Source organism: Sardina pilchardus, chromosome 7 (assembly GCF_963854185.1).
Source record: "Sardina pilchardus chromosome 7, fSarPil1.1, whole genome shotgun sequence".
NCBI classification, from domain to species: domain Eukaryota; kingdom Metazoa; phylum Chordata; class Actinopteri; order Clupeiformes; family Clupeidae; genus Sardina; species Sardina pilchardus.
Genome location: NC_085000.1, coordinates 23,763,415 through 23,777,345, shown reverse-complemented (window position 1 = coordinate 23,777,345; position 13,931 = coordinate 23,763,415). Strand labels below are relative to the sequence as shown.

General features: G+C 41.8%; 1 protein-coding gene across 6 annotated transcripts; it reads right to left on the bottom strand.

Annotated features, from left to right (window-relative positions):
• Window positions 1-287: 287 nt before the first annotated feature.
• mbd1a (methyl-CpG binding domain protein 1a) lies at window positions 288-13,876 on the bottom strand. 6 transcript variants are annotated; one of them, XM_062541385.1, is made up of 17 exons: window positions 13,755-13,876; window positions 9,830-9,892; window positions 9,123-9,694; window positions 8,625-8,762; window positions 8,403-8,511; window positions 7,366-7,850; window positions 6,859-6,926; window positions 6,648-6,694; window positions 6,213-6,263; window positions 5,611-5,646; window positions 5,330-5,377; window positions 4,720-4,887; window positions 4,235-4,516; window positions 3,902-3,982; window positions 3,174-3,230; window positions 2,544-2,687; window positions 288-2,294 (listed from the first exon to the last, which is right to left on the bottom strand). In XM_062541385.1, the coding sequence occupies exons 3-17, from the start codon at window positions 9,353-9,355 to the stop codon at window positions 1,818-1,820; spliced, it is 2,424 nt and encodes an 807-aa protein (XP_062397369.1). In that variant the 5' UTR covers window positions 9,356-9,694; window positions 9,830-9,892; window positions 13,755-13,876; the 3' UTR covers window positions 288-1,817. The 6 variants fall into 6 exon arrangements, with proteins under 6 accessions (XP_062397369.1, XP_062397372.1, XP_062397371.1 ...); XM_062541388.1 differs by having other exon boundaries at window positions 4,244-4,516; XM_062541387.1 differs by lacking the exon at window positions 13,755-13,876 and adding an exon at window positions 12,030-12,072.
• Window positions 13,877-13,931: the final 55 nt, after the last annotated feature.

The window sequence follows — 13,931 nt, the reverse complement described above, 5'->3', positions numbered from 1 at the left end:
TTGAGTCTTAACTCCAGAAACCTGACTTAGCCCCTAGAAGCGCCCATAGACATTTCCCTGAGGTGTTCAACGCAGCCCAAGGATTTGTAGGAATGACACACTACAAGCCACATTGTTACCATGCCAACCCTTTTACGCGTTTGGGACTGACTGAACCAAAAGGGACTACGGCAGAGTTGTGTTATATTATTATAGTGTGCAATACTTTTTGTCTGAGTACTTTCCTGAGTGCTGATAAGTCTTGATGAATTGTGTTCTTTTCGATCATGAATAAGCAGGGAAATCCATTGTTTAAGAAACACACACACTTTAATAAAACTTGCTGTCTGTGCTATAGCGCTATCTGTGAAAAAATGTCAGTAGAATAAGAACATATTTCAACATTCATTACCCAAACGTTGTATTTTACAGAACACAATCCTACTTCAAGTCACATAATCCAAACGTAATCTACTCATTCAGATTCTGAATGTGGTTACACAGAATAATGTTTGACATCCTAAAGCAAAAGTTAGGGGGAAATATTTTCAACATAGTAACTTTACAAGAAGGGAAAATTGTTGTAACAATTCCAGTGTTCCATTCCATGTCTCAATTTTACAGAGCAAGCCAATAAAAATGGACTTACATTGATGGATATATTTTGGTATTGTTTGTTTTGATGTAAAAACATTCTCTGAGGTTTATGAAGAAGGAAACCAACAATAGGTCACGTGACCACCGTCATAAGTGGTTTAGCTCAAGTTTAAACAGCATCTTGAAAAGTTGTAGATCTACAAAAAAGCTCAATCATTTCTATCAGATTTACTTCAACAAGTGTAAAGCTAAATAATACTTTGAACTTAGACTTTTTTAAAAATCCAATAGATTTTACTTCCACTGAGAAGATAAACAAGGAAAATTAGGTCATTCTTAATGTCTTACAATGATTTATTGGCAATCAATGAAAGGCAAATCTCTATCAAGACAAACTCAAAAAGGTCCAATCGGTCCTATTGCCCATATGACAACTGTGGGTGATAAAATGCCAAAATGTGTGTGTGGGGGGGACGACAAAAAAAAAACAGTGTTAAAGTGTTAAACAACACTTCCAGCCCATGTTATAGAGTAGTAGAGTAGACTGTTCGTCTAGTAGCACCTGGAGAGGCCGTTGACCTCTTTTTAACCACAGAGATGGTTTCAGAGGTTATATGAGTCATTAAAAACAACACCGTCTTACCTCTTTTAACAACAATAGAAACCCCAACGGACCCAATTTCAGAGTGGTAATACAAAGTGGCAAACTCGGTCAGCTCTTCAGGTCTGATCCAACAGGCTGGTGCCACTTCCCCTGGGTGACCTCTCTCTGTGGGGACTTCCTCTGCTACACAGACCACCTGTCTTTTTTGCATCACTGTGCTTATCGACCTGCAATAGCAAGGCAAGGAGGCATGTCCTTTTTCCCCCTGGACTAATCCAATGTGCTCAGCTTATTTCCTCCCCCATGCATCCTCAGTGTTGATGGGGAGGTATCTGAATAGAGAGGAAGAACACCAAAAATGTGCCATCTCAGCTGCGCCTGGCTTCAAGTCCTCCACCATGCAGTGTTGATGGACAGATCAAAAGGTAAAGGAGTGCGTACAGACATATTGCTATGGGGGTTTTCCTGAAAGCAGGTGTAGGATTTTTTTTTTTCCAGAGGCTTTCGCCAACGCTTCAATAACTCAACCAGGAAGAGCACCAAACTGTCAGTGGCCTTCAAAGACTTGTCTGGTTTCTGAACTAGCCAGAACCTCAGTCCAGCAGGGAGTGGTACCCTGCCCCTCTTCCTACATGGGTCAGTCAGACAAAGGCGGGTGGCACCTGTCGCAGCTCTCACCCTCCTCCTCGGGATCCACCAACAGGTGGCAGCCAGCCGCTCGCCCGTGGAGCACGCCCTGGTTGGCCAGAGCGGAGCCCCACGGGTAGCCCTGGCACACGGCCAGGCCCTCCAGGTCCAGCAGCAGCTCCACCACCACGCTGACGGTGGCGAGGCGCGTCGGATGGCGCCCGTAGACCGGGTGCGCCGACGGCAGCGGCAGGCCGTGCAGTCTCAGGCCGAAGCGGAAGCCCGGCTCGATCTGGAGCAGCGTGTCGGCCATGGCCGAGCGGCGCGAGCACTGGAGCAGCTGCAGCGCCGGACCCTTGGCCAGCACGGCCAGCCAGTGGGCCGGCAGAACAGTGCCGCGCAGCGCCTCCAGCAGGTCCAGCAGCTCAGACTCGCCCGAGCCCTTCAGAGGCTCCGAGCCGTCGGCAAGACGGAAGATTCCAGACGTCTGGAAGAAGAGAATGAGAAAACGGCAAGAGGCAGAAGGGAGGTGCAGGAGAGAGTGTAAGGAAAAAGAGAATGGGGAAAAGACAAGTGAGACAGTGAGAGAATTAGAGGTTAACGTTATTTTTTTTAAAGCACACTTCATGTAACATGTAACACACTTTAGTCACAAACAGAATGAGTCAGCTAGAAATAGCTCTGAGGAGGTTAAGAACAAAAATAAGAGAGAGAAAATAAACATTTAATCACTCACAACAGGTGGTGAGTCTTCTGGTTCAACTGGCTCCTCCTCTTCGACGGGTGCACCCATGTCCATGCTCATCATCTGCACGTCTTCACTGAGCCCCACAGTACCTCCTGCTGGTGGAGCTACAAAACTGTACACAATCATGGGCACCTGGAAGCACAGAGCATAGATGCATATAGAAAGAGTTTGGCCATATAAGGAATCTAATGGACGCCATGTTGGAGACCAATATTTCTGTAAGGGCCTTAAACATATTAACAAATGTGGCTAAGATATAACTTTTAGATGTCTGTTAAACTGGTGGAAATAAGTGATTTATTTCAACATAGCATATTCGCATATTCATTTCATAGGGTTACGCTATAGAGTCATCTGACGTTGTTATCCAACATGGCGAGAGTTGGCCAAACTCTCTCTATATATACAGCTCTGCCACAGCACAGTGACCCATGCTTACGGGTAATGGAACAAAATACACATTCCATCATAACATGCGCCGTGAGATATGCATTTTTCTCTCGTGTGTACAGCCTTAATGTTTCTTGTACCACACTAGATTTGTTTTCAGAAATAAGGTTTATTTAATAAGGCAGAGTTCTGTATGTCCACCTTATCTGTTTTGTGTGTTCTGCTCACCTCTGATCCATTGGTGTGTAGATAGCTGCGCTGCATCTCCATCTGCAGATTTCCGTTCTGGGGAGAGGAAGCATGACGGGTTTGTTTACATTTGAGTGGAAACCGGAGTTGCTATTTGTATAACAAAACAGTAACAACCAAGGGTTGGCCAGAGTAAGGTGGTGTCAATTAATTAATCAAGGTGCTTGCCCTTACCCCCTATTATTATGTCTTCATATGCAGTGCCTATAAAAGGTATTCACCCCTCTTGCATACGTCCACTTCTGCTGCTTTTATAAATGGAATCTTTTGGAATCAATTCAATGTGAATTTTTTTTGTACAAAATGTACAAATATTCAAAGTGAAAGCAAATTTCTAAGTAATGATACTGTAATTAATAAAAAATGTAAAATGCAAAATAAGTAATTAATGTCAAAGTGAACTAAAAGGTTAACGTCAAGGTGCTTTCACTTTGACATTACCAGGGAATTGAATTCAAATTATTGTTAAAAAAGGCCAAATTAAATTGACAAATATTCAATTTATTAAAGTAATAAAAGGGGAATTATCCGGGGGGGGGGGGGGGGGATACCTTTTATAGGCATTGTATTATAATGAGCAAATACGTTCCAGACCTTGGGGCACACTCTTTATGAACAGTCCCTCCACCAAAGGAATCCACTCCTGCCCAGTGCAGTGGAGGCAGCTCTTTCTCATGGGCAGATGTGGTGGACCAGCATGGACTCACCTGAAAGACTAAGGGGAATGTGTGCGAAGACTCCTCAGTGTTCACTGCGCCTCTGACATAGTCATTGCTGATGTCATCATTCTGAGACAGGGAGACAAGATATAATAACTGGAAAAAATGCAAATTGCTCATTGCACCCATACACAAAACCAACCAACCAACCAACCAACCAACCACATCTTTGTCTTTGTTTATATCTGGTAGCACCTTTATGTCCAAATAAAAGAGTAATTTAGGAATAGTATAGAGTGAACTGAGGCAGGATCTCAGGCAGTGACAATTTACGCTGATGAAGAAATGATTATGAAAAGAAATGAATACAGTGACAGTTACCACAGCTACCTGTTCTAACTCAAACATGCCATAGTCTTCATCTTCATCTTCATTGGCCTCCTCCTCCCAGTCCCTGTCCACACTTTCACTTTGCTTCCTCTGTTTCTTCTCCTCCTCGTCTTCTGAGTCGGTGTAGTCATCCTTCCAGACTGGTCTCTTGTGCTTCCTTTTAGACCGTGGCCTGGTGGGGATGTACCCCAAATCATATTGTTTGGTCTCCTGTTTGGTCTCCTGTTTGGTCTCCTGTTTCATCTCCTGCCTTGCTTTCTTGCTCCTATATTTCTGGAAAAGGAAATCACAAATATCAGAGGCATGAAAGACATATTTATACTATAGCCATCTCTAAATATATACTATTTTAACATCTCCTGCAAAGTAGACAAATCATGGATTGGCTTATGGACTGGCTTATGGTCTTATGAACTCAGGATGTTGTGTCTTGTTATCTTGTGTTGACTGATCGATGCACTATCAAGCTTTCTCACCTTAGAAGTCTCATAAACACACAGTCGAAATCTGCACTTCTGCTTCTTTGTGTTGCGGCCCCCGAACTTGGGCTTGTCCTGGCAGTGGTCACATTTCCCACAGTCTTCCCGACGGCAGGCCTCACACTTGAGACACGCTCGACGTTTTCGCTTCTTAATAGCCTGAGACTAACAGAGTGAGATCAGGTGACTGACACAAAATTCCCAAAAAAGACTAAACAGAATAAGAAAGTTACCAGGTTCTTTACATAAATAGCTTTTCAAGCATCAATCACGATAAAATGAGTGAGGTTGACATGGACAGTTTTTTTTTGTCATTCCGATTGAACTATTACAGATTTTTTGTCAACATGGGGTACATTCTGATCAAACTTGTGACCACCTGATCAGAATAGCCATTGCAGCTTTGATTTTCCTTGTGAAGCTACAGCAGGCAACCATTCCGTAAAATAAGACGGGAAACACCCCTAAACCATTATATGGTTTTCGAATCAGCAGTTATATTCCGATCAATGTGTCATTCTTATTCCAATTCTAAACGGATTAAAAGTGTCTGTGTAAGCCCACCTAGTAACACTGAAGGCTTATTATTACTCTCAGGAAGACTTACTTCAGCTCCTTTGTCTTCATAGTCTTCAGAGTCACTGTTCTGAGGATGCTACCATAAAATTAGATTAGATCATATTCAATTAGATTCAACCTAATTGTCATTGTGCTGAGCACAGGTACAACCAACTAAATACATTACGACTCACACACACACACACACACACACACACACACACACACAAAACAATCAATGTCAAATCATAAAGGAAACACTGCAATGTCTCACATGAGCCATTAGTGCAGTAATAGCAGATATATACTCTCACCACTTTGCCTTTTTACCTTTTTAGATTTGAGCTCCGACTGTCTCTGGGATTTCTGAAAAAAAAAAAGACAGACACAGTCAATGTGTTTGTGCCAAGAGGTAGATTGCAATGCTTGAGTAAACTCCAATATGTTTACCGCAGAATTAATCTACTTTGACATGGAGTTTAAAGTAAATGAATCCTTCCTGACTCCCTTAGTCTTTACCAGTGCTTTTTGTTTTCACACCAAACAACATTGTCACTGATTTTCTTTATGACATACTCGCTCCTTATTCCTAACTTTCAGTCTTTCAGATCTAATCTTTTCACTCACCCAGGAAGGAATTTTAATCACATGCTCTGAGCTCCTGACATTTTACGACAAGACAAGTGTCATTTACTTAATAATTTTGGACCAACATCAGTCTCATTAGTCAAACTGCCATGGAGGTTCCTAGAAGAAGACCATGTGTCTCAAATAGGAAGTGAACATCAGTCTCATTAGTCAAACTGCCATGGAGGTTCATAGAAGAAGATCATGTGTCTCAAATAGGAAGTGATGGTAAAAAATACTCTACATGAAGCTTCAAAACATGAATTACATGATTAATTAAGCAACCTTTTAGACTCTAGACTCACCTCTGTTTTCAGTTTTGTAGGATTGGCAAGGACCCACTTGCCATGAGCGATCTACAACACATCAACACAAACAACACAAATCAAAACACCACTAGACAAAGCACAAATTAACACAAGCATGGCATATCAACATTTCAGACATATATACTGTACATGTATACATAATATGTATACATATACATATGTATACTGAATTTTGCACAAGCCTGATGTATATATGTATATATTCCGTACTTTGTATGCTTTTAATGTGATAGCACAGTGAAGAGAGTGACAGGAGGTGAGTGTTTTTCCATCTTTTTTTTAGTATCACAGGTAAGTTAATTCACACACTATTTTAGTAGTCAAAGATCCTTAAGAACCTTTTTTCAACCGTCTCTGGTTAAAGTCTACCTTCTAGGGCAACTAAAAAAACACTGAGTAACCATACCATACCTTCCTGACAACAATATTCCGACTGGGTCTTGTAAGCTTCTTCAAAGCTGAAGAAAACAACAAACGTTTTTAGTTATTCATTTGGTTAAGTGACACACAGGCTTCAAGAACGGCAAATAATCCACATGGACAACATCATGTCAGTATGTATGTGACTGCTTGTCAGAAAACATCTGTAAACTGTAATGCTTGGAAAAGCCTGGTGACGTACGAGTGCACGAGATACAGAGCTCCCTATCCTCCACTGAAGAAAAGGTACGTCGGCACTTGGCACAATTCCTGGAGGACGACAGAGACAAACAACTACATCTCAGCATGATCACTAAACTTCCTATGGCTAATGTTTGATGAGGGACTATACTGTGCCAGAAGTATGGCTATAAATCACAAACACACAAAAAAGGCCATGAAACTGAGGTCTGAAATATCAATTATTTTGATCAATATTGAGTTCATGATTAATTAGCACGATTACTCAATACTAAAAAAAATATGAAAGAGAAAGTTACCACTGTATGGTTAAGGGGTGAATTGGATCTATAATTTGAGACCAAACCAAAAAACTGTTGAAAAATAGAACATGCTATGCTATTTTTATAATCATTTAAAGTCATAATTGAAATTGAAATGTTTTCAATCAATTGCACAGGCTTACAATCTCACACAAATATCATATCACCCTATTTCAGAAGTTGTAACGATCGATTTAAGAGCTCACCTGACCACAGGACGTTGCCGGTTTGCAGTCAGCACCATTTTTGGATCCATGACGTGCCGTGTCAGTGGAGGTGAGGGGAATGTGGGATGAACCTTCACAGAGCCATGTCTGTGCGATGCAACAGAATGCCGTTCATTTTTGGGTCTCTCGGGGCTCACTGGTTCCAGCGCAGGGTGCAGCCACGTCTGGGGGAGCAGAGCATTTCTGGCGATTTTACTGGGGCTGGTAGCAGGGCTGAGGTCTCTAGGGTAGAGCAAGGGTGAACGAGTGGCCTGTTGCACCAGCGGGGAGATCGGGGTGAGGTGCGGGGGGCTGCCGAAGTCGCTGGAGGGTCGGGATGGCTTAGAGGTGAGTTTTGAATTTGGACGTTGGGGTGTGATGACACTTTGGGGTGTTCCAGGCAGAGCAGTCGGGGTGGAGGACCTCTCAGATGAGGTGGTCTGTCCAGAGGAGATCCCGTACTCTGAGTTGTTGAATTGTTTCCGCTGAAAGGATATCAACAGGACATATCCACTTAATGTAATACTTTTGTTGAGCCTAGTATAACTTATAAAAGCAAATTGATCAGTTGCCAATTATTCAATTCACCAATTACAGTTTTGATTGTTAATACAGCATTTTGTTTTATTATGCATATGTTTTTAACAAAATCACCCAATTTAGTTTAAATTCCAATATATTTGAATATTTTCTGATTCCTGTATTCCCCTTTGACAGTAAACGGAATACAATTAAGGTGTGGATGAAACAAGACCATCTTAGAAGCATTTTGTTAATTGTGCAATTTTGGAAACACAAATCAACAACATCTAATCAACTAAAGAGACACATAAATCAACAAAGACGATGTAAGCAAATTATAATTGTGTAAATCATACTATCACCAAATCGACTGGGTCTAATCAGAGTATAATGGTTGTTTGTGAACTTCAGGCAACCTTGTAATTGTAGTAATCGAGGGCAAATCTTAGTGATAATACCCTTACATATTCTTGTGTCATGATAAAATGTACATACTATGTATAATAATTATGCACCTTTGATTTTGTCCTGAACAATCCTTTCTTGAAGTCAAAGCTGCGGAGGTCAGTGGAGGGGAAGTAATTGGCAATCGCAACTTTACTCCTCAGTTGGACACCATCTGGACTAAAACAGAACGACAGAAAGGGAAGATTTTTTTCAAAACTACAAAAACAAAAATAATAATATTTTTTCTCATAAATCTACAGTTGCCGCTTTACACAAGAACCTGTTTATACCTCATATAGTAGGTGTCTGATCTAGTCCCTGAGTGTCGGTAGACCTCTTTTCTCTTCCATCCTTTTCCCAGATTTGGACAGTCAATCCACAACTCATCCCGCTCCTTGGAAGTCCTCTTTCGCTTGGAGACAGTCCAGCTGAAGAAAAAGAAATGTAATATGCAAAGCATGTGTGAGAATTGTTTAAAAGAGCTGTTTTAAATGATTAACACCCAACAGAAGTGATAGCCTCATCTTGCATAATTTCTACAGGGTTTCAATAGGTTGTTCGTCATTATTAGTGGAGCTGCTGTTTAGACAGAGTTCAAAGGGCAGCTAAAGAGGGCTTCCTGAGACCCCAGTGCCCAGTGCAACTCTATGGTGGCAGAGATGAGAGAAAATCTCCAGAGTTGCCATTACGGCAGGGGTGAAATGCAACTCATACCTAAAAAAACACCCAGTGGAAGAGGTTTAAATACTAAAGGAGGTCTCAAAAAAGGTCTTATCAAAGCAACGTACAAGCCATCCCGATGAGTCCTCTGCAACACGTCTCTCTCTGTGCCAGCTTTCTCGTGACCACCCGTGTGGAACCCCTGATCACCGTCATATTCGTCCTCCTCAAAGTCATCCAGGGGTTCCAGCCAGCCAGCAGGAGGGGGCCCATTGGGGAGATCCCCAGCCTCAATCCCAGGGGGAATCACTTGTGCTTCCATCATATGCTCGGATTGAGGCCAGCCCTTTAAGCGAGGCATGGACCTTTCAGGCTCACCTCAGATTTAGCCGCTTCTGTTCCAGTTGTCATGGCCGCTTGGCTCCATGAAACACCATCAATGGCAGCCCTGTCTGCTCTGGTTTCACTTCACTCAGCAGGCTCCTTGGTCATTTACATCAATTAATCAGATGGAGGCTACGAGGCTAAACACCTGGAAGCTAAGCAATTCCCTGCCCTCTTCTGTCACAAAAGCCTCGTGTAAATTGGGCTGTCTTTTTCAATGACAAAATCCAGTTGAAAGACATACATGAATTTCAGTTGTTATAAGCAGTAATTGGATGTGATTAATCCACTTCTTCAGTGTTCAAACAGAAAAGAACTGTTGAGGAAATGCACAGATTGAGTGGCAGGTGAGGAACAGAAAAGGATGGGTAGGAAAATAAAGACATGAGAACTAAGAAATGAAGAAAACATGACTGCATATGATCATGTGTGGGGGAGAGCAAAATCTTACCCTTATTCCAAGTCCAGATCAACTTGCTCACTATTGGATTAGGAAAGGTTTACCTTCTTCATCCTGAAACATAGGATGTACAGAGTGTTATCAATCTACCCTGTATGTTATAATACAGAAACTGGCGTGTCATAATTATTAGGCTACATATTCTCTGTTTGCGATTATCTGAGCTGACTAGCCTGGGTTTCCCATACTGCCTTGCGCGGTGATTTCTTTCACGCTGCTAAGGCAGTCTGGAAACTAACGCCCCCATTTTCCCTGATGTTGGAGGCCAATCACAGAACACAGAACAGGGGAGAAAGCAAGACCATGATGAGCTATGCAGAGACGCATTTGATTGACATCCATGGCGCCCAATGAACGGATCTGGGCATTTTTTCAAATACGAGAAAATGAACGTCTGGTTGCCAGACCACGTCTCATTTGAGAAGTGGGAGGCGTTAGCCAGGCTATGAGCTGACTGCAATAATACTGAATAATAACTATAATAATAATAATAACTATAAACTGATATAATAACTTTAGAATAATTTCCATTGATCTGCATAAAATTAGATGGATGAAAATAACAAATAATATATAATTTTCTTCACTATTCTCATGGTACATCTGATTTTTTTTTTATCAGTAATAGGCTTTGTTTAATTACAAAGCATCCAAGGCTAACAGAAACGTAATTCCTATTTATGATCTTCATGCCCAAACTGCAATCTCTCTTTAACTTCACTGAAAGCACAGTGTTTGATACGTTAGACTAAATTTTCTTAAGTAACCATATACACTGGTTGAGAATAATCCCACCTAGATGAATTTAGATTTTCTCCCTATGCTATAAATGAATCTTTCAATTCAAGGCTAGAAACGTGACTTTATTACATATAAATAAATACATGTTAAGGTGCAGTCAGCGATTCTACAGGAAGTCACATTTGTTTCTATTTATGTTAATATTTAAAATTATTAGTAGACGTTTTTGTCCAAAACAATATACATTATATTTAGACCAATGTCCAAATGAAAGACATTAGAAGGGTATCTCACCCCTTCACTCAGTATTCCCAGAGAAACCTCGCACAGGGTATAATTTTTGATTAGGGGACAGGCTGCTCCCACCTGAGTCTGGGCTGCCTACAGAGACTGTTTCTTTTTTTTTCTCACAGTGACACCCAGAATGGGCACCTAGCAGATCGTGAGGACATGACTACGGTGATGCCCACATGGCCAAAAACTGCTTTTCTGAAAACGGCCCTGAAACGAAACTTTGCACCAACTCTCCAACGCTCCAGAGTGGGATTTTATGAACCCAAGAATGAATTTGGCACCTTGGAAGTATAAACATTGTTGCACAGTAGCCAGACACACGGATTACCAAATTGTCATTAATCAACCAACTGATTAATAGTCTATAACTACTAGGCCTACATTATATCATATTATCATATATTTACAACAATATGCCACTATCATTATATCAATAACAACAACTCAGTTGGAGGTGGTGGCTGAGAGGAGGATTCTTCAGAAGCTAATGAGCATCCAGAATGATAGGCTATTCTTGAACTGAAGGAGAGCACCTTCAGTGGCAGGCTAAATATTCCCCCAAATGTTCCTCTAAGTAGGCCTAGGCCTAAGAGGGTGTAGTGGGGTGAGAATTCCCCCACACAGACACACACAATAGGAATCTGTGGTATCTCCTGCATTAACTACCGTCCAGTGTTTGCTATCTGAATCTGCAAGTATATAGATCTTGAAACTGAGATTCGAAAATGTTATATTGATGTAGTGAAGTATTCGGCAAGAATGATTTAAGTAGCCAATTTGCCGTGTCCAGAGAGGCTCTCAAAAGCCTCTGGTGTGATGCAAAATCTGAGTGGGTGCCTCACGCCATTCAAAGGATTGGGCCTTTTTAAATCAAAATGTCACACTTTCATGTGTTAGTAAGACAAAGTTACCAGCACTGCTAAGATACCAATTAAGCCAAGAATATCCATGACATTAATTTCAGCGAATGTTCGGGGCTCACGTCGTACCGGATGTAACAAATATGGCTGTCACTAACATTCGAGCGCCCCCTGGATGTTCAGAATTCTGCTCCAGTTGTTGAATAGGCCCAATCTAGTGAGGAAGTCTGCCACTACAGCCACCTTACAATGGTCTACATTACTACAAACACTAAATAAAAGAAAATGAATCTCACCAAATGTAGGCTACACCACACGTGCACTGGATCTGTCACAGCGAGGACGCACGAGTGGCCTCGAAATGTGTAAGAACCCCCGCCCCCTTCTATGGAAGGCGAAACTGCAAAGGGGGAGTAAATAGCGAAAATACGCGCTGTGTTGCGATCGAAAATTCACTTCAGAATCGCGTATTGGTTGGAACTACTTTGCAGGGGTGTGACTGAAAAACGCGCTGTTTTTCATTGTAGCTTGTCCGCTTATGTAAAGCCGTGGCTACGTATACTTTTATCCAAACACGGCCGCGCCATCCAACCTCCCCTATTCCCCCATTTGTCGTGGTCTGAGATACCACTCTATGCGGACTGATGTTGCTGTGTCAGTCATGCAGTGCTTCCTCTCACACTGAACCAAACAACTGATAATATGTTACATTTACGAATATATCCCATTAATTCTTTAATGTCATCATGGTGAAATAAAAAGGTGAATGTTGCAATTTCTTGAATTTCCCCCTGGGGATCAATAAAGTATCTATCTATCATTGTTCACTGGCCATGGTTTGGCATGGAACATACGTCGTCCACTCTAGATTATCCTATGGCCTAGGCTACAAAACTCCAGTTGGTTCCTTAGGTTGCCATTTGAATTAAAGGCATGGTGAATGCCTGAATAACAGCCCTACAAGGTTCAAAAGAAACTACTACACCCCCCCCCCAAAAAAAAAAAAAAAAAAACATAGGACAGTGATTCGTAGTTTCTGGCTTATCTTTGGTGGGCCGGAGACCTGCACTGATTAAGGTAAGGAGTTGCACAAAAATGATCAATGTCTAAGTGTCCACAATTGGGCCTAAAGCCTGGCCTACTCAATGTGGAGCTTTTGAAGAAGAATTCTTGACTTGGGAAGTAGATGGCTACTGTGTTGGCCGACTATTTTGCTCATCTGAAACACATTCACATTAGTTTACTTTAATGTAGTAGCCTAGGCTATACTGCCCCCCCCCCCCCCCCCCCCCCCTCAATCCAACGAAGGTAGGCTACATTGGCCTATGTCTACTTTTGTCAAAATATGTCATCATACCACAATTTTAGTGTTAGCCCTCAAATCTTACATGACTTATTGATATGTCAATTCAGTTTGCAACTCACAGTTCTGACAGTTGCAAGATATTCTGACGGTAAGAGTAGCCTAGGTCTACTAAAAGTAACTTTTTTACCTGTCAGAAAGGTAAATTATAGGGTATCAAGAGCTAGATCCCTCCAATATTGGGTTATCCCACCTTGAAATGTTAAATAGATCTTAGTTGCTTGGAGTTGAGTATGAAAACAAAACACCCCATGTGGGAAGGTAATGCTTGTGCTTATGCAAAAAAGGGTTACCTTGTTGTGATATAACAGTGGTTGGTTGCAAAACAGGACATATTTAATAAATCCAGCATGCTCGTTCTAATATTGTAGGCTATATTTCGTTAGTGGTGCTAGCCCTTGTGGTCATCCAACAGGTTCAGCTCCAGCTCCTTTCCACGACTGCGAACGCTTCCTCAAGGTTTTCGACGAGACAGGAAAACATCGGTACACTACGGACACGAAACGCTCCATAGTTCAGCGATTTCATGTACTAAAAGTCCTAATTTAAAACACCACGACGTCATCCAGCTGAATAGACATTCGAGTGTGATGACAAACACGCGTTGCATTAAACCACATACAGTGTGTAATAAAAGAAAATAAGTCGATTTACTTACTACAACGTCGCCTCGAGAAACCCCGTCTTTGGTGTATGGGTCCTGCAGTGCGAAACACTGAGCATGTGCAAAAGGCTGGATAGCGTGACTTTGTAGCGCTATGGCGCTACTCACGAAATTCGGCGCTACTCGACAGCGAGTAGTTCACAATGCAAAGTTCGCTCCGATAGATGTAAG

Excerpts from the sequence above, each read along its gene's own strand:
- mbd1a (XM_062541385.1), bottom strand. The coding sequence starts at position 9,355 with ATGCCTCGCTTAAAGGGCTGGCCTCAATCCGAGCATATGATGGAAGCA. Across the intron at positions 7,851-8,402 it reads TGTTCAGGACAAAATCAAAG|CGGAAACAATTCAACAACTC; the intron begins GTGCATAATTAT and ends ATATCCTTTCAG. Across the intron at positions 5,647-6,212 it reads CTACAAAACTGAAAACAGAG|AAATCCCAGAGACAGTCGGA; the intron begins GTGAGTCTAGAG and ends TTTTTTTTTCAG.